Consider the following 25,931-nt stretch of genomic DNA (forward strand, 5'->3'; position numbering starts at 1 on the left):
CGGTGACCGGTGCCGGAAGTGGCGCTGCGTTGGGATGGTAACCCACCGGGCGGGGGCCGTGAGAGCTGTCAGTCGGTGCTGGCGGCTCGGTGTGTGGGCTCAGTCCGTCCGTCTGCTGCGGCCTCCGGCCGGTGAGCCCTGGGCTTGGTTGGTCCTCGCCGTCTGAAGGATGAACAAGCAGGAGATGGCGGACGAGGCTCTCTTCCAGCTGCTTCACACCGAGATGGTTTCCTACGTTTACAAGTGGGCGGAGCAGGGAGAGATGGTGAGGAAGCGACCGGGGGCCGGGGGCGGGCAGCTGCCTGGCAACAGAGCTCGGCCATCGCACAGCGGCCTCGGCGCTGCTTTAAGCAGCAGGCACCAAACTAATTCAAAAGCATTCCTCCGTCATTGCTTTCTGAATGCTGATGAAGGGTCCCGACCCGACAAGTCGGCTGTTTCTTTCTCTCCAATAGATGCTAGCTGACCTGCTGAGTTCCTCCAGCACTCTTTGTGTGTGTGTATGTGGGTTCCTCCGTCATCATTGTCCTGTCTGTTCGGCAGGGCCAGCCCTAGATTGTATAAACGATTTTGCCAAACGCATGCTTCCAGAATCCAGGATTGGCAACTTGCTGTTTTGATAATCAAATGTAAAATAAGTTCTAGACGACGTTGGGCAAGCGTAAGATTGTAGAGAAAATTACCCTACCTAAATTATAGAGTAACTTAAAGTGCAGCAGGATTGTAGACAAGATATGTATAACTGTAGAAAGTTATGTAGACTTCTTGTCAATGCCGTTAATTTGCAATCACAAAACAGTAGGCATATTTGTTTTGGGAGGGGTGAAACAACCGAAGGTACACCCTGGCTGGAGGAGGTGCAGTGCTAAAGATGTGTCAGATCCAGCTAATTCTCTCAAACTTCTGCTGTTTTACCTGCTTCCTTAATGTTGCTAAGCTGGGCCTGCATGTGCCTTTCCTTCTGCGTGTTCCCCCCTTCCATTGCTGCAGTTGTTGCTGTACTGTCTTTGTCTCCTCCATGGATCTGGCATATGGGACAGTTAAGGAAGAGAGTTGTTGTTTAAAAGGATTGGAAGAAGCACTCACCATTAATGCCCTGGCTAAAAGTTTGTGCTGGAAGCTTAATATTATGGAATCTGCAACTTCTGCAAAATCACAATATATTGGGTCCTTAGTTAAGTGATGTCAGCACTTGCTGTCAGAGCATACGCATGTGTACTTCGTCTCTGTACTGAGCCAATTTTAGAGAATACCAGTGTCATATAAAATGCTATCATTGGCCCAAGACTTGTTTCAGTCTTTCTCACTGTAGTGCTGCTGCTCCCTTTTTGTACAAGACATTGGTGAGGGCACATTTGGAATATTGTGTTCAGTTTTGGTCACCCTGCTATTGGAAATATGCCATTAAGTGGGAAAGAGCGCAGAGGAGATTCACGAGGATGTTGCTGGGACTCAGAGTTATGGAGAGAGGTTGAGCAGGTTGGGACTTGTTTCAATGGAGCATAGGAGAATGAGGGGTAATCTTAGAGTTGTATAAAACTATGGGGGGGAATGTGCACAGTCTTTTTCCCAGGGTTGGGGAATCAAGAACTAGAGGGCATAAGTTTAATGTGAGAGGGGAGAGATTTAATAAGAATTTGAGGAGCAACTTTTTCACCCAGAGGGTGTTCAGTATATGGAATAAGCTGCCAGAGGAAGTGGTTGAGGCAGGTACATTAACAACATTTAAAAGTACTTGGACAGGTACATAGATAGGGAAGGTTTAGAAGGGATATGGGCCAAATGCGGGCAAGTGGGATGAGCTTAGATGGGAATCATGGTTAGTATGGACCAGTTGGGCCTGTTTCCATGTTGTATGACTCTATCTATGTCTCTTGTCCATTAGCTTTACAACTGCAGAAAATTTAATCTTGAAAACAAATGGGGGATGTTTTGGTGTAGGGTAATTGCATTGCAGAACCATGGTCAACTGAGCCTCTGATCAACCTGCATTATGCAGAAATATTTGCATTTGTATACATTTTGGTGAAGTCCAATCCGTCATTGACTCATTTCACTTAAGTTTACAAGAGAATGGGCCTTGTACTGGACATCTGCAAAACAAAAGTGCTCCACCATACCGCCCCTGCTGTCCCACATGCCTCTGACAATATCATTTCACAGCGAGACCCTGGAAAACATGGACCACTTACCATATCTCTGGTGTCATCTCTCAGCAAAGGTAGATATTGATAATGAAATTCACCTTCACATTCAATGCGCCAGTACAGCCAGTGGTCAATTGAGGAAAAGGGTATTTGAAGATTGAGAACTCAGATCTGGCACAAAATTTATGATGTACTGGGCAGTAGTGACCCCCTAGTCTCCTATGTACATCTGATTCCTACACTACATACGGCAGGCTCCTCATGGTACTGGAAAGATACCACAAATGCTGTCTCTGCAAATCCTCCACACTTACTGGAAGGTTAAGGATAATGTTAGTGTCCCCTCTCAGGCCAAAATCCCCATCACTGAGCCCCTGATTCCACCCAGTCAACACTGTTAGGCAGGCTGTATTGCTCACATGCCTGATGCAGGGCTGCTGAAGCAGGCATTCTGATCTGAACTCTGTCATGTGAAGAAATTACCAGGTGAACAAAGGTAAGGGTTCAAGGACATGCTCACTACCTCCTTTAAAAAGAATGCAGCATCTCTATTAATCCTTGAGAATCTCAGATCCTTGATGACTCAAAGTAGAAGGGGAGTATTCAAGATAGTCCTGATTCTTTTGAGTCCATGCGGGGGATCGTCCAGTGAGGCCATATGGGTAGAACTTAGGAACAAGAAGGGGAAGGTCACTCTAGTGGGGCTGTATTATAGACCCCCCCCCCCCAATAATTATAAGAATATTAAGGGTGTATTAGTGGGAGATTGATTGGACTACCCAGAGTGTTAAGGGCCTGGACAGGTGGAATTTGTGAAATGCATCCAGGAAAGTTTCCTGAGTCAATATACGGAGGACCCTACTTGGGAAGGTGTAATACTGGACCTCCTCTTAGGGAACGAGGTATGGCAAGTCATGGAAGTGGCAGTCAGGGAGCACTTTGGCTCTGGTGACCATAACCCTTTTAGTTTTAAGATAGTGATGGAAAAGGATAGGACAGGTCCACAGGTTATGGTCCTAAACTGGAGCAGAGCCAATTTCAGAATCATTTTTACTATCACTGACATGTCATGAAATTTGTTGTTTTGTGGCAGTGGTACAGTACAAGACAGAAAAATTACTGTATGTTACTAAACTAAATAGTGCAAAAGGGGGATAATGAGGTAGTGTTCGTGGACCATTCAGAAATCTGATAGTGGAGGGGAAGAAGCTGTTCTTGAAACATTGAGTGTGGGTCTTCAGGCTCCTGTACTTACTCCCCGATGGTAGTAATGTGAAGAGGGCATGTCCCGGGTGGTGAGGGTCCTTAATGATGGATGCCACCTTCTTGAGGCATTGCCTCTTGATGTCCTCTATGGTGGGGAGGGTTGTGCACATGGTGGAACTGGCTAAGTCTATAACCCTCTGTAGCCTCTTTCGATCCTGTGCATTGGAGCTTCTATACCAGGTGGTGATGCAACCAGATCCACCGCTGGCGTGCCTTCTTCGTGATTGCGTCAATGTGTTGGGCCCAAGATAGAGCCTCTGAGGTGTTGACGCCCAGAAACTTGAAGCTACTCACCCTTTCCACCACTGACCCCTCAATGAGGACTTGGGTGTATTCTCCCAATTTCCTCTTCCTGAAGTCCACAATCAATGCCTTGGTCTTGCTGACATTGAGTGTGAGGTTGTTATTGTGACACCAGTCAACTAGCTGATCTATCTCACTCCTGTACGCCTCATTGTTATCTGAGATTATGCTGACAACAGTGGTATTATCAGCAAGTTTATAGATGGCGTTTGAGCTGTGCCTAGCCCCACAGTCATGAGTGTAGAGAGAGTAGAGCAGTGGGCTAAGTACGCATCCTTGAGGTGCACCTGTCTTGATTGTAAGCAAGGAGGAGATGTTACTACTGATCTGCACTGACTATAGTCTCCTGATAGGGAAGTTGAGGATTCTTATGCAGAGGGAGGTACAGAGGCCCAGGTTTTGATTAGTGCTGAGGGGATGATGGTGTTGAATGCTGAGCTGTAATCGATAAACAGCAGCCTGATGTATGTTTTGCTGTTGTCTAGGTGCTCCACAACCGAGTGGAGAGCCAGTGAGATTGTGTCTGCTGTAGACCTGTTGTGGCGGTAGGCAAATTACGGTGGGTCCAGGTCCTTTCTCAGGCAGGAGTTAATTCTGGCCATGACCAACCTCTTAAAGCACTTCATCACAGTAGATGTGAGTACTACCAGGTGAGAGTCATTGAGGCAGCTCACCCTGCTCTTCTTGGGCACCGGTATGATTAATGCCCTTTTGAAGCATGTGGGACCCTCTGACTGCAGCAGTGAGAGGTTGAAGATGTGCAGCTAGTTGGCACAGATTTTCAGTACCCTGCCACTGTTGGGGCCTGATGCCTTGTGAGGGTTCACCCTCTTGAAGGATGTTCTGATGTCTGTCTCCGAGACAGAGATCATGGGGTTGCCAGATGCTGTGGGCATTCGCAGAGGTGTAGTGTTATTCTCCCTTTCAAAGCATGCATAAAAGGTGTTGAGCTCATCAGGGAGTGAAGCATCACTTCCATTTATGTTGTTAGGTTTTGCCTTATAGGAAGTAATTGGGGGAATTAGGCAGGGTCTAGCAGTGGTCGATTAGGTGAGCCAGTTTGAAGCGAAAGGAATGAATAGCAAGTGGGAGGCTTTTAAGAATGTGATGTTAAGAGTCCAGGAGCAACAAGCTCCTGTTAGGGTTAAGGGTAAACCTGGCAAGTTTAGTGAACCTTGGCTGATGAGGGATATTGAGGCTCTGGTCAAGAAAAAGAAGGAAGTGTACATTGGGTTTAGGAGGTTGGGGATGAGTGAATCCCTTGATGACAATAAAAAAGAATACTCGAGGGAAATCAGGAGGGCAAAGGGAGAGTTTGAGATGGATCTGGCAGGTAAGGTTAAGGAAAATCCCAAGAGGTTCTATAGCTCAAAAGCAAAAGGGTGGCTAGGGAGAGAGTAGGTCCCCTTAGAGATCAGCAGGGCCGCCTATGACTTGAGCCGCAGGAGATGGGTGCGATTTTTTTTTTAAACAAATGTTTCTCCTCTCTGAGGAGAAAATCATGGTTGCTCAAGAGGAAGGGAAGCTAGTGGAGATGTTTTGGAGGAAATTTGTATTACCAGGGATGAGATATTTTCAGCCTTGCAGTGCATTAAAGTGGATAAATCCCCAGGGCCTGACCAAGTCCATCCTTGGACTTTGTGGGAGGCTAGAGAAGAAATTGCAGAGGCTCTTGCAGAGAGATTTGCTTCTTCATTAGCCACTGGTGAAGTTCCCGAAGACTGGAAGATGGCTAATGTTGTTCTGTTGTTTAAGAAGGGTAAGCCAGGGAACTACAGGCCAGTCAGCCTGACATCAGTACTGGGCAAGTTACTGAACGGAATTCTCAGAGACAAGATCTACCAGCATTTGGATAGACAGAGTCTGATTAGGAGGAGTTAGCATGGCTTTGTGAATGGAAAGTCGTGCTTGATGAACCTCTTGAGTTTTTTGAAGAGGTAACCAGAAGGGTAGATGAGAGTAGGGCAGTGGATGTTGTCTATTTGGACTTTAGCAAGGCCTTTGACAAGGTTCTGCATGGTAGTCTGGTCTGAAAGGTTAGGTCCCATGGATTCCAGAGAGAGAGCTAGTTAGGTGGATTCATAGTTGGCTCAGAGGTAGGAAGCAGAGGGTGGTGGTTGAAGGTTGTTTCTCGGAATGCAGGCTGGAAACTAGTAGTATGTGGCTTGAGTCAGTATAGGAACCCTTGTTATTCGTTATTTATATAAATGATTTGGATGCGAATGCACAAAGCTTGATCAGTAAGTTTGCGGATGACACAAAATTAGGTGGTGTTGATAGTGAAGACGATTATTGTAGATTACAAGGGGATCTTGATCAGTTAGGGAAGTGGGCCGAGGAGTGGCAAATGGATTTCAATACAGGTAAGTGCGAGGTGATACGTTTTGAAAAGTCAAACCAGAGTAGGACTTGTACTATGAATGGTAGGGCACTGGGGAGTGTAATGGAACAGAGTGACCTAGGAGTACAAGTGCATAGTTCATTGAAAGGGTGTCACAGGTAGACAGGGTGGTGAAAAAGGTGTTTAGCATGCTGGCCTTCATCAGTCAGGGCAATGAATATAGGAATTGGGACATTATGTTGTGGTTCTGTAAGTCACTGGTGAGGCTTCACTTGAGGTACTGTGTACAGTTTTGGTCACCTTGTTATAGGAAAGACTTGGTTAAACTGGAAAGAGTGCAGAAAAGACTTAAGAGGATGTTACCAGGACTAGATTAGAAGGAGAGGTTGGCCAGGCTAGGTCTTTATTTCTTGGAACAAAAGAGAATGAGGGGTGATCTTATAGAAATGTTTAAAATTATGAGATGCATAGATAAAGTGGATGGTAACAGCCTTTTCTTCAGGGTAGCAGAGTCCAAAACTAGCAGGTGTAGATTTAGGGTGAGAGGGGAAAGATCTGAAAGGGACCTGAGGGGCAAGTTTTTCATGCAGAGGATGGTGAGTACATGGAACAAGCTGCCAGAGGAAGTGGAAGCACTTGGATAGGTGCATGAAGGGGTGGGGCTGAGAGGGATTATGGGCCGAATGCAGGAAATTAGGACTAGCTGTGTGGGCATCGTGGTTGGATGGACTCATTGGGCCGAAGGGCCTGTATCCGTGCTGTATGACTCTAGGCATTAGGAATACACAAGTGTTGTGTAAATGGTGGAAGGAGTGCAGCACCTTGCAAACTGCCCACTCTGTCAGGCCCCTCCTGCCTCCGATGCAGAAGAGCCTGTGGTTCCCACATTGACCTGTGGTTCCCATCAGAGCCCAGAAAACTTGGAGTGTAAGCAAGATCCTTGATCCCAAGGGTCTTCCAAGGAAGCAGATGAATTTTTGTGTTTGTTGGCAAGGTGAAAAATGGCATACAAATTGTTTTTTGATCATTGTGTTTGTTTCTTTATATACTTGTTAAGGAACATTGAGTTCCTGCACTTAATGATTTAAATAGTTAATGGCTGATCTATACCTTAATTATGTGTAACTGCCTTGGATCTGTAGCCCTAAAATAGTGTGTAATAATGCCAGAAAGACCAGTAACACTGCAAAGTGGTAAAGTTATCACTGTGTTCAGCTCTAGTCAATGGAATAATAGTTTCAAGTCAGGAGAAAGTGTAGTCAATGACAACTATCTCCAAAGGGCAGGTTGTGGCATAGGCTGTGTTTATTATTAAAGGGGAAAATATTCCGTGCAGTCACTGAGCAACTAATGATCCAAAAACTCCAGAAACTGCAATGTCTCATGAAAGAAATCCAGGAGGGGAACTGTAAAACTTTGCATTAATTAGAAGTAACATGTTTAAGTAAATTTACTTCTGTGAATAATTTTCCTTCTCATCATGATTTACATTTTGATGTAATGTGATATAGTAGAGCTCAAGTCTGTGGAAAGCATGAGAAACTGTCCAGGAGCTGGATTTTACCCAGGAAGATGCAAAATAAAATTGATTGTTGGAAGCAAATTAATATAGCTCCAGGATATTGCTACAGGGGTTCCAGGCTCAATTATTTTCTGTTTCATCAATTACCTTCATGCATTATAAGGTCAGTGTTCTGGTTGCACAGAGTTCAGCTTCTTTGGCGGTTCTTCAGAAAATTTATATGGTTTATGCCAACATTAAGCAAGATCTGGACATCATTCTGGCATGTACTGAAATGGCAAATAACATTAGTGTCACTAGGGAGTCATGAAAAAGAGCCTAATGGTGACAAAAGAGCATGGTTTTCATTGACGGCATATCTTCAATTGACAAAACCTTAAGCTCTATAATTTCCTCTGTAATTTTCTACTTCCATGAAACCTATTTCTTTGACTATGTTTTCTAGTCACCTGTCCAATTGTCTCCTTTGGTGGCTTGGTGATAAATTCTGATTGAACTCACTCTGTGAATCTCTGTGGGATATTTTACTATGTTTAAAAACCCTATATTAATGTATGTTGCTCTTTCCTGGCATACCACCAGAGATATCTCTTTATCCTATCCATCCTTTCTCCTTCCTCCTTACAACTCAAAACTTTTTTCTTTTTTTCTTTTTCAATCTTTTAATTTTTAAATTAGTACAAAATAGTATATATAACATTAGTAATTATACATATGGTGCAAAGAGATCAGGATAACAATCATAACAGTTAATATATATAATCACAAGGAGTAAAATAATCTAGACCTCCCGCTCTCTTATTAAGTGAACAAATACAAAAGGAAGGATTGAAAAGAAATTTAATTATATGAGAAAAGGACCCCCCAAATAAAAAAAATTGATAATAAACCAAAAACAAACACAAAAACTTCAAAACAAAACTGGACTGGTATTTCTTCAATTTAAAAAAAACATTGTTATGTCGTCAACTCCACTCCTCTGTATTCAAGGGTTATTGAAAGGGATCTGAAAAAGGTCAGGTTATCATATGGAAGTATTGAATAAATGGACTCCAAACTTCCTCAAATTTAAGCGAAGGATCAACAGTACCACTCCTAATTTTTTCTAAGTTTAAACATGCTATAGTTTGAGAAAACCACTGAAAAGTGGTGGGAGGTATTGGATCCTTCCATTTGAACAAAATGGATCGCTTGGCGATTAATGTGACAAAGGCGATCATACAATGAGCAGAAGCAGATAAATGGTGAGATTCCATCGTTGGTAACCCAAAAATTGCAGTAATAAGATGAGGTTGTAAATCAATGTTCAATACAGATGTGAAATAATGTTAAAAATGTCTTTCCAATATTTTTCCAAAAGAGGACAGGACCAAAACATGTGTTAAGGAAGCCACCTCCGAATTACATCTGTCACATATAGGATTTATATGATGATAAAAACGGGCTAACTTGTCCTTGGACATATGGGTCCTGTGAACCACCTTAAATTGTATCAAAGAGTGTCTAGCACACATTGAAGATGTATTAACTAATTGAAGAATTTTCTTCCATGTCTCTGTAGGTAAAAGTATCTGGAGTTCTCTTTCCCATTCATTCTTAATTTTATCAAGTTCCTCAATGGATTTTCATAATCAGATCATAAATTATTGCTATCAAGCCCTTCTGATAAGGATTAAAACCTAAAATTTTTTCTGTAACTTCAATTTTATATGGTGTTGGAAAAGAAGGTAAAATAACTTTTAAAAAATTTCTAATCTGTAAATATCAAAAAAAAGTGATCTAGGCAGATTGTATTTATTAGACAACTGTTCAAAAGATAAAAAACAGTTATCAATGAATAAATCACAAAAACATGTTATTCCCTTCATTTTCCATAAGGAAAAAGCTGAGTCAATTCTAGATGGTTGAAAGAAAAAATTAGATTGAATAGGATTTGATAAATTAAATTTATTCAATCCAAAAATTTATGAAATTGAAACCATATCCATATTGTATCTTTAACTATTGGATTAGTCATTTGTTTACTCAATTTAGTAAGTGCAAAAGGGAATGAAGCTCCTAAAATAGAAACTAATGAAAATCCTTGCACTAATTCACATTCAAGGTGTACCCAACAGGGACAATGAATTGCATCTAAATCTTGAGAATGAGCCCATAAATCTAAAATGGTCACTGAGAGATTCTGCAATGAGAATAATTATAATTGTCTATCTTCATCCTCTGTTCATGTGGTTTAAGTTACCATCTTTGGACTTGACTACTCAATGGTTTTGGTTGACCTGCATCCCTGTGCCCTACATAAACTGTAACTCATAACTCCTGTACTTTATTTTGCACCAAATCCTGTTCACCCATCACTTGAATCCCTGCTCACCTAATGTGGCTCCTCATCTCCCATTGCAAATTTTAACATCTCATTGCTATAGTTAAACACCTTATGGTTTTGTCCATTTCATAAACCACCTTGTGATTCTCTCTCTTGACCCAATTTGGCAGTTAGATCTTTAACCATCTTGATCTACTTTGCCGCCTTTAGGGCTCATCTCTCTGAACAAGTTATTGGAAGTGTCAAAGTTCCAACTCTGTATCATTCCTGTAAGGTGATTAAGGATGCTTTTCTATATTAATATATTACATGAATACAACTTATTGCTGTTGATCTTGCCAGCTACTGAATCAAACTGTATTTTGGAAAATGTCATTAACTTATTAACAGCCCTTCCTCAAAAACATGAAAATTGTATTTTTTTTGATATTCAGTTAAAATATCTTATTGTATCCTTCTGTCCCTCAAAAAGACCTCCTCTTGTGGATTTGTTGATTTCATATTATTTGTTACTGTTTCCAAAGGTATGACCAATGAAAAATTCTTTTGTTGCCTTCCTTTTTTAATATTATTGGCTTGCTAAAGATGTGAACTTTGGGATCTGAAGTGCAACAGATTTCATTTGCACAGCAGTTTAAGCACAAAACCAGCTGACACTGGATCTCCCAGTGATATTTTCACTTAACAAATGTTGTGTTGTGGAATCTAAGAATGGTAGGGGTATAACATTGTAATTCTTTTGAGGTCTGCTTGTGCAAAGCACTCATATCTTTTTTCTGAATACTTTTCCATCTTAAAAAAAATGAGAACTGTTCAATTTGATCATAATTTATTGTTTTACTTTTTAAAAATAAAAGAAAAGGTATGGTGCCACTTATTTTGCAAGAGGATAGTCATTGTCATTAGTAACTTGGCAACAATGTCTCATTCGGATTTATGATCTGATGGAGGGTATTTAGCTGACGTGTGAGTGAATCATGACACATTCCAACTGTGTTTAAAATAAAAAGAAGCCAGACAAAAACATGTATGATAGAAATCATTTGAAATCCTGTAGTTAAGGATCTAATGTGTTTAGAAGTGGATTAGGCTTCTAGTTGGAGTATTGATATTTCCCATTGGGGAGATTGACTCACAGCTGTGCAACTAATAGCTATTGGAGGAACAGTGTAGGCAGGAAGGAAGTTCACCATTGTGTCAGGCTGCAAGTTGTATATCAGACCGGAAGAGCAACAGGAAACAAACAAAATAAAAACAGAAGTTGAAAGTAGTCTGAGAATTTCCTAATGGTCTGATGCCAGAAGAACTGAAATTGCTATTAGGATATTGAGAAAAGAATTCTAAGAAGCTTGATCGTGTTCTTAGCTGGAGATTGAGGTTTACTAATTGGACTATACTTCATTAGACATGGAGTCAAATCAAAGCAACTAAGTGCATTATGGATGCAAGTATAATTTGAAGAAGGGTGTCTAGGCAATATTCAGATTTGAGTATTTACTGTGGGGGAATGGAAATGGATGGCAATTTGATGGGTGCAACACTATCAATAATGTTTGGAATAAAATATAATGAGCCTGTTTGTAGTGTGAATTCTACCCAAGGCACAAATCAGGATTTGGGATTTAAGTCATGGTTATTTCTTTGTATCACCAAGCTAAAATTGACAGTTCATTCTTTATGCTAAATGCCAGCTTAGCTATTGGGGAAGTAATGCATTACAGTGTAACTCCTGTGGCTAAATCTGAGAACTGCTGGTAGAAACTTCTGAGTGGCTGCCAACTCTCATCTCTTTTATATATAAATCTTTTAAAAATAATCAATAAACAGAATGGATATACTGTACAGTAAATCAGCGCAGTCATCTGAAATATTCAGATGGTAAAGTGACTTAACTGCATAACTACAAACATGTTGCTACCATAAAGATATCATAACTCCTTTAAGGTTCAAACTAGAACACAAACCTTTTAGTTTGTAGTTAGTGATAGACAATTTTATTGATCACCAAAAAGAAATACACAAGCTTAAAAAAAGGCTGACCTGTATATTCTGATGATTTTCTTGACTATGTAGTTTTAAAAGGCATTATAATGTTTGGATATGAAAATTGTTGTTTAATGCAGTTTTGTTTTCAGGGGAATAATACTTAGCCCAGTCAAAATCGCAGTCTGTAGGTTAAATGTACAGACCATCCATGGGGTATGAATTGCCACCTAATGTACAACCCTGCATACGAACGAGCTCCCATTATATTACATTCAGAATTCCGACTTGCGTACGTGCATCTGTTTCTATGAACAGCAGAACCAGTTTCCTCTCTTTTCTCTCCACTTTTAGTAGTTCTTTCTTATCAGTCTTGTGTGCTTTTTGATGCCATTCATTACAATACTGTGGAGGTATGACTACCATATTGAGTGATTTTTGTGTATTTTCTCACTTGTAGAACAAATCAAATTAAGGACTACTGTAAAAATGGAACCTGTTCATTACCTGGGGACAGCCTGTAGCGAATAAGGTTCACAGAAGAAATTTTTGAAATTTTAATTTCGGAGATGTGTTGGTATTAAGTTGAGCTGGGAGATGTACTGTACCAATACTTCTTGTTGATGGTATTCTATTGTTGCCTACAAGACTTTGCTGTAAAAGAATGTCAATGCAGTAGAGCATAGAACATTACAGCACGGTTCAGGCCCTTCGGCCCACAATGTTGTGCTGACATTTTATCCTGCTCTAAGATCTATCTAACCCTTCCCTCCCACATAGCCCCCCATTTCTCTATCATTCATGTGTCTAAGAGTCTCTTAAATGTTCCTAATGTATCTGCCCCTACAACCTCTGCCGACAGTGCGTTCCACGCACCCACCACCCTGTGTTTTTTAAAAAAAACCTTACACCTGACGTCCCCCTTGTGTCTTCCTCCAATCACCTTAAAATTATGCCCCCTCATGTTAGCCATTGTCACCCTGGGAAAAAGTCTCTGACTATCCACTTGACCTATGCCTCTTATCATCTTGTACACCTCCATCAAGTCACCTCTCATCCTCCTTCTTTCCAAAGAGAAAAGCCCTAGCTCATTCAACCTATCCTCATATAAAACTTTTTTCTAATCTTTATTTAACATTTGAAGTTAATTCTCCAATCTCCTGTGATTTTACTTGATTACCTTTGGTTACGCAGATGGAAGTCTTTCTCGCTCGATCTTGTTAGATGACACAGAAGATTTGATCGTTTGGCATGGGACTTAATTTGATTTTAGAAGAACAGAATGATTGTAGGCTGTGCAGTGAGGCAAAGCCTTGTTAAATTTTTGTCCTTCAAGAATTTTGACATAATTGGAGCATGGATAAATAAAATCTTGCTCTAATTTATGGTAATGTCTTTCCTTTGCACATAATGTAATTTTCTACAAGGGCATGTAGCCCAGAAAAATGCCACCTGCTACTGGAATTGCAGCCTATGCCCAATTAAAGAAAAACACATCTCTCATTTATTCAATGTTAACATCCACCAATAATGACCTTAATGTTTTTCGTTTATTGCATTTAGACTCTTTGAATATGCAGTATATCTTAGAGCTTATCTACTTAAGGTAAGCGCAAAGTTCTCAGCTTGCACATAAAATGTTGGGAGATGAAATAGTCCTCTTTGTTTGCTTACTGATCATGGAAAAGTATTTTTGTCTTGATGATGTGACATTGAGCCTGTTGCAGAGAAGAATGAGTGAAGATGGAAATAACAATAATCTGGACAGGTATGTCTTTAACTGATGACTACTTGTAATGTCCAGGATCTTTCCCCTCCAAGTCACATGTGTCTTTTGGCTGGAACTTGGAAAGCATGGAGGGTAGCTTCATAATTTTGATAACATACTTTTTGATTTATTTTTATGCTTTGTCCTACAAGAAGATACATGAATTTCTTCTGCTGTGGCCTTGAAACAGTATACTTGAATGTCTTCATACGGCAAATATTAGCATTTTGTTTTGAAGGAAAGTGGTTTGCAATTATAATTCCTATCTTATCAAATCTGAATTGATAAGTATTTGGAGGCACTTAAGCTCAAAATTTAAACTTGAGTTAATTTGAATCTAGTGTGTGCATATGTTTCCATTCACTCAGATCATGAACACTTTAAAATGTTGGTAACTTTAAATGTGTCATTTAGTAAGCATGAGTGCTCAGGGTAGTGGACAATTCTCTTTGGAATCAGGCAATTAAATAAAGTATTGTTTGATTGGAGCTGATTTTTTGCCCACAAATCTCAGACTAGTACCTCAATACAAATTGACCTATTTCAGGAATGAGGATTGAATTTGAACTTGCCAATTAGTTCAAGTTAGTTTTTCATCAATGTTGTAGGTAATACTGTGTGTTGGTTATTATTTATAATAATCTAGTTTCCATACAGTGGGGAAAAATAATACTGCATACAGTTTTCATTCATCGGATGTGTCAGGTCACTGACAAGGTCAGTTAAGAGTTAAGTACACTGCTGTGGGTCGATAATTGCACACCCAGGTCAGTGGAAGGAAGAGCATTAAGGAACTGTATGGGCTTTTCCAACAATCTGATGGTTTTTATTTATTTTTATTTGGGTTTATTTTAATTTGCTTGAATTCAATTTCCCAGCTCTGTAGTGGGGTTTGAACTCGTGTCTCTTTATTGCTAGTTTAGTAATATAGGAATTGCATTCTTGTCCTTGGGATTGGGGGTAAAAGAACAGGATCAAGGTTTTTTATTCTTGCATTAAGGGACAAAAAAGAATGTGGAATCAATAAGTTAGTTCCAAGCACAATTTTTTTTCTTAAGATTTCTATGCTAACGAGAGATGCCTAATGTCCATGCAAACTCCTCTAGGTTCACAACAGTTACCCACTTGTTAAACATTTTTTTCACTCCTTTCTCTTAGGAAAGTGGGAGATGCGTCACCAAGCTGGAAAACATGGGATTCCGAGTAGGTCAAGGACTAATAGAAAGGTAATAAGTAACAGTATTCTCTGGAAAAATATATGAAAAAAGGAATCAGTAAATGATGCTGTCCACAATACAAGAACCTGAGGGTAGATTTTCCTCAGAGAAGCTTTGCTTGTTGGTTAAAGAGTGGGCTGCAAAGTTGCAACTCCAAACCATGGTCACCTGTAGGAGAGTAACTTGCTGTTTACTTTGTTAACATTGGGCAGAGTTCTGTTGGGAATGAGAGGCCATTTTTTGTCAATTTAAATGTTAGTTGGACTAAAATTCTATATCTACAAGATGGAAAAATACCTAACAGCAATATACGAGTTACCTTTGCTAATTTTGTAATTTTTGCTAATAATTTTTTTATTTCATTTAAAGTTTAAGTACTCACCACTTGAGAAATGTGTATGTATTTTGGCCATGAAGTTTTAATTCATTGGTACTGAAATATAACACTTTCTTGGCTGTTTTTAAACCAGTTCGTCAGTTTCATCTGGATCTTAATGAGTTGCAGATTTTTGTTTTCTTCATCATTGCTTCATTTAGTATTTTTTTTTACTCTCTGGCTTGTGTGGTTGGAACAGTGCTTCAAGCAGGTTGTGGCTTTCAGTTTTGCTTCATGGCCCAGATCTTCATTGATATCAAGTTTTATTTTGGAGACAAAAGTAATCCCTTACCATCTTTGCATATGTTGCCTGCCCAGCTGCCTTGTTGTAATTGCCTCCATATTCCCTTGTTCCACTTCCATCTATGCATAAATGGATGGCTGTCACATTGAACAATGAGTGGTTATGTCTTGTGGGACTTTGGCTAAAAGAGAAAGCTTTCACTGCACTTGGGCCACAGTTATGTTGTATCTTGTCTGTGTTTTTGGTAGTAGGGCTGATTTGGATTGAAGAAAATGGGTTGTGCATTAGGGTTTTTAAAACTACTGGTTTGTTAGAAACTGAATTTGTTATAGTGAAGTTGTTCTTTGTCTTCATGTAACCTGAACTTTTCATTTTAAAGCTGAGTTATTCATGTTTATATTTTGTTTGGTTTGATCACAGATTTACTAAAGATACTGCACGATTCAAGGATGAATTGGATGTTATGAAGTTCATTTGTAAAGACTTCTGGACGAGTGTATTTAAAAAACAGATCGACAATCTTCGGACCAACCACCAGGTAAATTGTTCAGAGATATTTAAAGCACGTATTAATTAAGTAGTTGTGTAGTTTGTTTAAATAGACCTGAATTATGCTGACAGAAATAGTTATTGTTGTAACTGGTTGAGAAATAGTAACATGGGTAAGTGCACAGATCGTAGTCATGCTACATTATTTTGTTTTGGCAAGTTGTTCTGACTTTTTTTTTACTAAACTTTACTAAGAGGCATGTAAATCATCAGGCAATAAATGCCTGAAAAGATCACCAGAACCTGGCTAAGCAGAGGACTATCTCAGAGTTGATGCTGGTAAAATGGATTACATGGCCTCTTTGGTGCAGCAAAATTCTGCAGACTGGATTTTGCTGAGGGCAGTCAATTGCTGCGTTCACTATTCACTGTAGCTTCATTGTCCTGAACCTACTTAGTCTGGATCTTGCTGGCTGAGGCTGGGAGTCCCAGCAAGTTTTTATTCTCAGGTAATTGAGCAAAATTTATACAATGAATTTTAATCTGTGCTTTGTTGCTTCATCTTAAAATCAATGTGCAAAGAATGTTCATTTCCATAATTATTTTAAAGTAGATTGGATTCAGGAAGAACTGGCTCAATGCTTGTTTTTTTTAAGTAACTATAAAAATTAAAATGAGCTACTGTCAGTTAATTCATACAAAAACAAAGCATCTATGTACAACCAAATTATCAATTTAATGCAGAAGATCCTCATGTAAATTTAGTAGTTACCTTATGTGCTTAACATTCCAATCCTTTCTATTTTGTAATTTTCCAAAAAAATTCCACTCATTTAATTTCCACCAAGTTTTCTAAATCTCTCATTTTAAACCCATTTAATTTAATATTGCCTATGCAAATCTTTTTGTCTGGCTCCTTTTAATCTCATGAATTTCAGTAAGAAAACAGATTTAGAGATTCTCTCTCACACAGTTTATAGGAAGCAGTCCCAATGGATGAAAGACAAAGATAATTTCATAAGATTTATTAGGAATGAGGTGAACAGAAAAGGCACTTATTAATAAATTATCAATAATAACAGACCAAATTACCAGAAATCATTTTTTTCAAAAAATCAAGTACTGTATAGTGTCAGTCAAGAATGGAGAGCAGAACAGGGGTTGTGGTATCTTTTCTTACTCTAATGGCTGCCATTGGCAAGTTGTTAGAAGCATTCTAGTTCTTTTAGCAGTGTGTGCATCAAAATGCAGCACAAATTGAGGGATATCTGTATAAGGGATGCAATCAGCTATTGCCAGGCTCCAATACATGGTCAGTTTGTGGCTTCTTATTTGTATGTTGTTGTAGACCATACCAAAACTGCTTCAATTCTTCGTTGTCGTAGGTGACCAACCACGGGTTCCATCAGGGCCAACGTTTACTTTTTGGGCAGTGCAGTATCATGGTCAACTGGGGAATGATGGGCACAGAACACTGGTACCATGATTTTATTCTCCAGCACACCACAGTTGATATGCTATATGTTAATTTTATAGTTATTCCTGGAGTTTAAAATTGTGGTTAATTACAATTTTGGAAGATGTAATGAGCTCCTCAGACTAAGTGACTGTTAAGTATTGACTGGCATAAATTGTTATAGACCAAACTGAACCTTGCTGCTATCACAATCACTTTGATCCAGGAAACCCCAGTGTGCTAAATATCTGGTGTTACTTCTAACACTGGAATATGGCTTCAACATTCAAAGTATTGCTAATACCTATTTGAGAATGATTGTTTTGGGGTTTGATCTCAGAGTCCATCTTTTTTTAAAGTTGTACTTGTGTGGCACCTTAACACTTATTGCTTCTGCTTTAATGAGTTACTTTGAAGTGCAGTGACTATTATGGTGCCAAAATTGTCATCCAGATGAGACAAATGCTAGAAATGTACATGGTGACATTGTGTTAACAATGGACCATATTGTGCTGGCTTTGGCTGGCAGTTTTGAGTTGAACAGCTGGCAATCAGCGGCTTTCAGGTAACTAAATCCTGCACTTGTATGATCCTGCTATAAGCCTGGGATTAGTTGAGTGATGGATGCCAGCACATTGTTCCATTACTGGGCTTTATGTAGAGTCCAATGGCATAGCCATTGGCTGGGAATTCAGTTCTCTGATACTACATTTGAATGGCGATTCCCAGCTTGGGGTTTAGGTGGGGAAAAGGTAAGTTAAGCAGTTTGTATTTTGCTTTTTTACTTAGTCCTTGGTCTAGTAACATGTTTTCAATTAATTTTATTTGGATTATTGAAGGAATTCTGATATTTTTTAGATGTCTCTGAATATCAGGGACTTTCTGAGGCCTGCTGGCTATGTCTTGCAGAGTGCCTTCTGGGTACAGTGGGTCTGCTCAGTTGGCCCTCTGCATCCAGCCCAGGTATGTATGAGCCCAGGACCATGTTGGACCAGTCTGCACAGTGGGCTGAATCAAACTCAATTTGACTTGGAGGTAACTGATCAATTAATTTTGATTCTGCTAATCAAAGGAAGATTGTTGGAGGAGAGAGTTCCCTGCTTTTAGAATAATGCCAAGGAATTTGTACAGATTACTTGAAGAGGCAGAAGTGGTCCAACTGAATATCTCATCGAAAAATTGTCATTGATGGCAATGCAGCACTCTCATTGGGGTGCTGGAGAGTCAACATAGTTTAATGTTAAGTCATGGATAAAGGGACGATGAGAAAATAACATTGAAATATGCAAATCAATTAACTTTTTAACACTTAACATTTTGAACAGTTGCCTTTTTATTAACTTTACAGGGTATTTATGTGCTTCAAGACAACAAGTTCCGCCTCTTGACTCAGCTCTCTGCAGGGAAGCAATATCTGGAGCATGCACCCAAGGTATATCTTTAGGTTATCTTGAGTAAGTAGATCTACAGACTGGCAGATTGATGATCTGCAAAGAGTACTGCGATATAATGTACTTAGTGAGGCAGTAAACAAATTTGAATCTGAGAGGTTCATAAAATTGTGAATGGAAGGAAATGTACCCTTTGATTTAGGAGTTGATGACAAATGTTGGCTAGTTTAAAACTTTCATCTAAGCATATTTAAGAGGAGAGATTTTATGCAGAGTTATTGGAACATGGAATATTTCTGTGAGGCAGAAATTAAGGGTAAGGATGCTTTCAAGGGTGAAAGAATCAATATCTGAATTGGAGTAACATGTAAATCTATGGTAATTGATTGGGACAATTATTGGTTATGACAGAGGAAAAGCAGTACTGACTTCCTGTCTGAATGGAGTGGAGGGGATGTGTTGGGGGAGGGGGTAACTGGCTTCATGGCCATTACAATTGGGCAGCAGAAAACTGGCACTAGGGAATTTAGTACAGTGCCTGGTATGCTGAGTATTGTGGGATGGAATTCCTGGCATGAGAGTGGTGGGGGGAGGCCCAGATGAGTATTTCTATTACCCTTGGCCTCTTTAAAAACTACCCTTCCTGTGCCTCACCTGGCTCTGGTTGCTATTTCAGGTTTTGCCAAGAAATGAAGCCACTAATGCTCCCCAATTTAAACCTCAAATTTTTTTTATAAGGTAATTGTGCCACACAGGAATCTTTAGTTTCCAGAAATGCAAAAGAATATAAATTGTAATAGAAATATTATTTTAATATCATATCTCTCCATTTGAAGGTGCATATGATATCCAAGATGACTAACTAGAGAAATAGAACTGGCTATGTGTTATGGTCTCTATCTGTAGTCCATTTGTTTTTCCAGTAGTGCTTTTTTTAAGAACTGAGATCAAATTATTGTGTGCTGGACCATATAGATATTTAATCTATGTAACATTTAATTCATCTTTGAAGTAAATAGTTTGTGGCAGAAGCTGTCTTCGGCAAATATGTTGATGTTAAGAATTATCCGTTTTTATAACAGCGATGCTATGCTTAAATAATGATGGCCTATGTTTGGCCCTCAACTATATATCTAAATAACCAAACTTATTTGACTTGTAAATATTAATTAATTGGTTGCAATCTTTCTTTCCAGTGCTGGAGTACTGGACTAGTACGCTGGAAATGCAGAAATTCTGTATCAATACATTCAGATATTTTCATGGGAGATGCAAGAGATTGCAGATGCTGGAATCTGGAGCAAAACAAATTGCTGGAGGAACTCGATGGGTTAGGCAGCATCTATAGAAGGAAATGGACAGTCGATGTCTTAGGTCGAGACCCTTCATCTGGACTGAAAGAGTAGAGGGGAGATGGCCAGTGTAAAGAGGTGAGGGGAAGGGTTGGGGGCAACAGCTGGCAAGCGATGGGTGGATCCAGGTGAGGATCAGGAGGGTGATTGGCCATTGGAGGAGGGCAGGGTGGAAATAGCAACAGAGGCTGGGAGGTGATAGGTGGAGGCAAGAAAGGGTTGCAGATGATGGATTATGATAGGAAAGGAAGATGGAGCATGGAACCAAATGAGGAAGGTGGGGTGGGAAGATGGGAGGAGTGTGTGGGTGATGGGCAGATGGAGTGGGAGGAGGAGGGAAAAGAAACCAGGTTGATGGGGGCTGATTCTAATTAGTTATAACAAGACTGCGCTCCATGGATTTTGCCAGGAAGAGAACTCGGTTGAAGTTTGCTTTTTGTTTTCTCTTTTGCCAATCACACATGTCTATTCAGAGTCTAGCATTTGAGGTTGTCTAGGAGGATCAACCTGTCTGACTCCAAGATGTGTATCAAGGTTTTTTTTTCTAGGGCAGATTGGTAGAAAACAAAATAATTGTAGAAGCATAGCTAATTTCTCCTTCCAACAAAATGTGCAGTTTGTTTTCTGAATTTACTAGGTATAATGATTTTGGTGTTGGTTGTGGCTCAGTTGGTAGCATTCTCACATGAAGCAGAAGCTTGTGGATTCAAATCCCACTCCAAAGACTTGAGGACAAAAATTTAGGCTGAGATTCCAGATGAGTGCCTGAGGGATTGTTGCCCTTTGGATGAGATGTTAGTGTGAGGCTCTTTTTGCCCCCTCAAGTGGATGATAAATGTCTAAATGCCACCATTTCAAGGAGGAGGAATGGCATTATTCCTGAGGTCTTGGCCAATATTTATCAATCGAGCAACATTATAAAAACGCATCATCTAGTCGTCGTCACAGTTCTGTGTGGGGGAGTTTGCTGTGTATGAATTAGCACAAGTGTCTCCTGCATTGCATTATTGATCACCTTTTGAAAACACTTCATTGGTTATAAAGTGATTTGAGAAGCCTAAAAGGGATGTAGAAGTATTCCAGGTAAAGTGGCGAGGAGAGGGATTAATTAAAGGGATGATACGTATGTGGTAGGTCGATTGGGTTGTTGGATCCTGAGGGAACACCCTGATGGACTTTGACTACCCACCACTGTCAAAGCCTTATTTTGCTCATTCAAAAGAATGGAGGTTGTGGTTTTTATGCCAGCTGAACAGTTGGCAGGCAGAATCAAGGGGTTTCCCCTCGCTGCTCCAGTTTCTTCCTACATCCTACTGATGTACTGGTAGGTTAATTGGCTCTTGTAAATTAGCCCTTGTGTAGGTGAATGGTGGGAGAATCGGGTTTTAATAGGCATGCTAGGAAATAAATGGGGAAATTGCTCTGGGAGCCAGCTCTCTCTCCTGATCATGTCCGTACTATGCTGCTGGAAGCAATGAGACTGCCAGTGGAATGGGAAATCAATAGTGGCCAACATCTGACTTCCTGCATCTCAGACTACATGTGCATAGAAGTCTAGAACTTGTTGTACAATGGACTGCAGATAGATAGCAGTTCTCTATGGTGGGAAAAGCAACCTTGATCTGGATTGTTAATGTGTTTTTAAAAAAAATAATCTGAGGAAAATGCTAAATGTATTATCATCTTGATTAATTTGCTGTGGTGATATTGTTGAAATGTATTGGATCTGTGTTAAGGAATTGAACCACTTTGCTGATGGATTGAAAAACTTTAGTTTGCATGTAGCAAATTTAGGCAAATGGAGACGAATGACTAGGTACTGCCAACTGTCCAGCTGGCATTAAAACCACAACCTCCTTTGAATAAGCAAAATAAGCCTTTGACAGTGGTGGGTAGTCTGTAACTTGAGGCAGTACAGTGGTGCAGTAGTTGGATCTGATCCAGCACAGTTCCTATGACCCCCATTTGATCCTGACCTCCAGTGCTGTGTGGAGACTGCATATTCTCACTGTGACTGTGGATTTCCCCAGGTGCTCTGGTTTCCTGCTGTATCCCAAAGGTATGCTGCTGGGTTAATTGGCTACTGCAAGTGGCCCTTAACATATATGGATGATGGGAGAATCAGGGGCATGTGAGAGAATAGCATATAAGGAAGTGGGGCAAGAGAACTGTTTGGAATGCGCTGGGAGCTTGGTATAGACATAATAGGCCAAATGGCCCTTATGTTGTTCTGAAGTATGAAAACAAGGTCTCTTGGAACAGGCAAGCTGAACATTGGTTATGTGAAGGACGGCACCTTTAACATTGCAGTTCTCCCTCACTGGAGTATTGCTAGACAAAATGATGAACTCCATTTTCAACGGGGGCTTTGATCAGTGTCCTCTTGCTAGGTGAACACAAGAAAACAGGAGCAGAAGTAGGCCTTCAAGCCTGCACCACCATTTAATATGATCATGGGTGATCTATACTGGCTCCAACTTCTCAAATGTGTGTGTTACTAGGCAGAGCAAGCAGATTTGAAAATGGTTTAAACCCCCACCTGATGTTTCATTCAGTGTCTATACTTTTAACTCCTTTGCATCTTGTTGCTTTCACAGTCATCCTTGATTTGTGCTCTTTTGCTGAACTTGGATCTGAATTTAAAGTCCACAATGTACACTTCTCTGGTGTACCATACTAATTATAAGTTTAAGTTCTCTTTGAACATGACAAAGATTAATAAAATCCTTTTCAATTTCAGTATTTGGCATTTACATGTGGGTTGGTTCGAGGTGCCTTATCGAACTTGGGAATTAAAAGTATTGTCACAGTAGAAGTTACTACAATGCCGGCATGTAAGTTGTGCATTGCTTTTATTATTTTGGTAGTAACTGAAAGGTACAATTGTGCAATAGTACCATAGCTGTACAATTTAAGTATTTTTTTGTGATTTCCACGTTACACTGTTCTGCGGCAGGCTGCTTGTAGATGACTCTTGGTTACTTATTTTTGTTTTGTTTGATCCAACTTTCACACCTATTTGGCATTAATGACCAAAGATGAGTTTCCCTCCATCCCTACCTTCCAATTAAAATATGTATGTTTTGACTTAATTTTTTGGGTTGTGGTATTGAGGGATGAAACTGCACCATTGCCTTTGCAGCTACCAAGCTGCTTTGGATTTATTTATTTCTTGTTAAAGTTACTGAGTAACTTTATTTGGGTTGGGGGGGGGATTGTGAGGGGGGGGTGGGGTAAGAGTCTATAGTTTGGACTAACTTCACATTATCTATCTTTTTCAGGCAAATTCCAAGTAATGATACAAAAGATGTAGAAGTTATTTTCACAGGTGCTGTTATTGTTGGAAAAAAACATTATTTAAAACTGGAAGTGTTATTTCATTCTGTAAAAGCATTGTGATATGTTTTGTTTACATGTCTTTTTAGCTATGTATATAAAGTTTTGGCATTAAAAATGACTTTCATAATACAATTATCACAGTGATGCTAACTGGCAGAATAAAAAATCCACTTCAAATTAGGCTAATGGAATTTGACTCCTGGTAATGTATTGTAAGTGTTATCATTGAAGTGGAGTTCTTTACTGTTTCAACTGATTTAAGGAAATTTTTTTTCTTTTTAAACTCCAATTATGACTTGTGTGCTGTAATTCAGGATAAAATGCTGGAAACGAGTGTGTTCTGCTGGTGTTCTAGGTCTCTGTAATTTAAATGTATTTGTTGCTTATTTTCATAGTATTTTCTATTTTTGTGACTGAGGACACTGATTTAACATCTGTGCATTTGTTACACTTTTAACAGTAAAGACAGCTTGTGTATTGAAAAAGTTGAATGGTTTTATGTTCACCTCATTGTAAAATGAGTGCAAATAAAGAATGTTGGTAATAGCATTACCATTGTAACTTGTGCATTGAGACTATATTGGCCTTAATATGGTTTCCATGTACAATTTGTCAAACTAGAATTTACTACCTATGCCAGTATTATTGCATTTTTCATGATTTGTATTCAACAGGAACAAGGTGTTTGACTTAACTATGAATGTTGGAGAAATGATCAAAATTGACCAGAGTAAATTATTCCACGAAAAATTTAAGATCCAAAAACTGGGCATTAGGGGGAAAGAATGATTATGGTTATCTATTGTAATTATTTGTTGCATAGACCTGCATTAGAACATGTGACCATGAATGTTTTGTTTTAGGTGCAAGTCTGTTCTGCCTCTCAACAAAATCATAGCTGATCTGTGACCTAATTCCAGATACATGACTTTGTTCTATCTCCTTTAATAACTTTGATTAACTAAGCTTCTAATTCAAATACCTACCCATTATCCCTTCCAGTCAGCTATTTAATGCATTTTAAAACTTCATTGCTGTTAGCTGGAGACTTGTACATAACTCCCACTAGTTATGAATCCCATTTTGGATCTCTATGCTGCTGAGTCTGCTGCCTGATTGCCTTGTTATATCCTCATTTTGAAATGATTCCAACCTTGGGCTTTTTGTTTTTTTTTAAACATTAACTCTACACTGTTAACCTAAAACTTATAAGGTTTGTTCTTGCTGTTTACATAAGGAAGAATTATGTAGGTCACACTCTACTTTGTCCTTCTGCTGTACTGTTTTTACTCATTTAAATCACCTTACATCATAGCTTTCACTTTACCAGTAGTGTCTAAAGCATTAATTATATTACTTCATGCTTCTATTTTGTTTGATTTGGACCTAATTACATCAACTTTTTCCATTTGCCTCTTCCATCCCATTTACTAGTTTAAATTACTTGTGAATAGTTTCAACCTACTTAAAGACTGTCCCAACAGTCATGAATCTTATTGTCCCTATGTTGCTGTCAGTGTCCCATTGACTCAATAATAAAAATGAGATGGAGAACAAAGATGTGTGGAATGTAGGCCAACTTATGCACCTACATCTTAGACGTATAACCTACTCTGCCATGTCATGGACCATAGTGTATGTTTTTTTTAAAAGCATGGAAACAGACAATATTGCCTTAAATTTCTGCAAATTTACATAGAAGGCAAAATAAACTCCCTTCTCCCTCTGCAGGTTTCCATGTAACAAATGTCCATTAGCAGATAACTATTTGGTACCTCTTTGGTGTTTAAAGTGCTCATTGCTATTTAGGCAATCACTGTCAACTAACTTGTTTTTTAAATAAAATTCAAAACTAAAATTCTAAATGTTAAACAATTTCATTTATCTTTTTGTCTACTAAAGAGAATGCCACACAAATTCCCCAATTTATATAATTTATCACAACTATGACCAGGCAAATATTTCATGTACAGGATTAATTAAAACTTTCTAACTTCAATGCTAAGTTCAGCTGTAGATACTGTACCAACCTCTACTGAATTCCATAATAGATTCTGGTATGTCTTGCCTTGGTCTAATAAACTATTGTTTTTCCAGCATCCAAGTTTTATTTGGATTTTAGTTCTGTTCACTTGATGCAAGAGACAATGTTTTTGGAAAAAGGATTTGCATTCTGTTACAGAATTCTAATGTGTCTGTGTAGTTGTACTTGTCCTAACCACATGCAACTTGCTCTATACTTATACTGGATGTGTTCATGATCTTTGTTTTGGGGGAAAAAATAAAAACAGGATATGTTTAGGTATGAGAGTCAGGAAGCATTGCAACAAATTTGTTTCAAAATAAAAGTTTGGTTAAAATACCCTAAAATGTTTCAAAGTATTGTAATTGTATAGAAAAAAATCACTGCA

General features: G+C 39.2%; 1 protein-coding gene across 1 annotated transcript; it reads left to right on the forward strand.

Moving 5' to 3' along the window:
* Positions 1–25,931, forward strand: trappc6b (trafficking protein particle complex subunit 6B). The gene is made up of 6 exons (XM_052015377.1): positions 1–265; positions 14,815–14,882; positions 15,914–16,031; positions 18,787–18,870; positions 22,922–23,015; positions 23,463–25,931. Exons 1-6 carry the CDS (start codon positions 170–172, stop codon positions 23,492–23,494), a joined length of 492 nt encoding a protein of 163 aa, XP_051871337.1. The 5' UTR covers positions 1–169; the 3' UTR covers positions 23,495–25,931.

The sequence above is a fragment of the Pristis pectinata genome, chromosome 1 (genome assembly GCF_009764475.1).
Source record: "Pristis pectinata isolate sPriPec2 chromosome 1, sPriPec2.1.pri, whole genome shotgun sequence".
Classification (NCBI taxonomy): Eukaryota; Metazoa; Chordata; class Chondrichthyes; order Rhinopristiformes; family Pristidae; genus Pristis; species Pristis pectinata.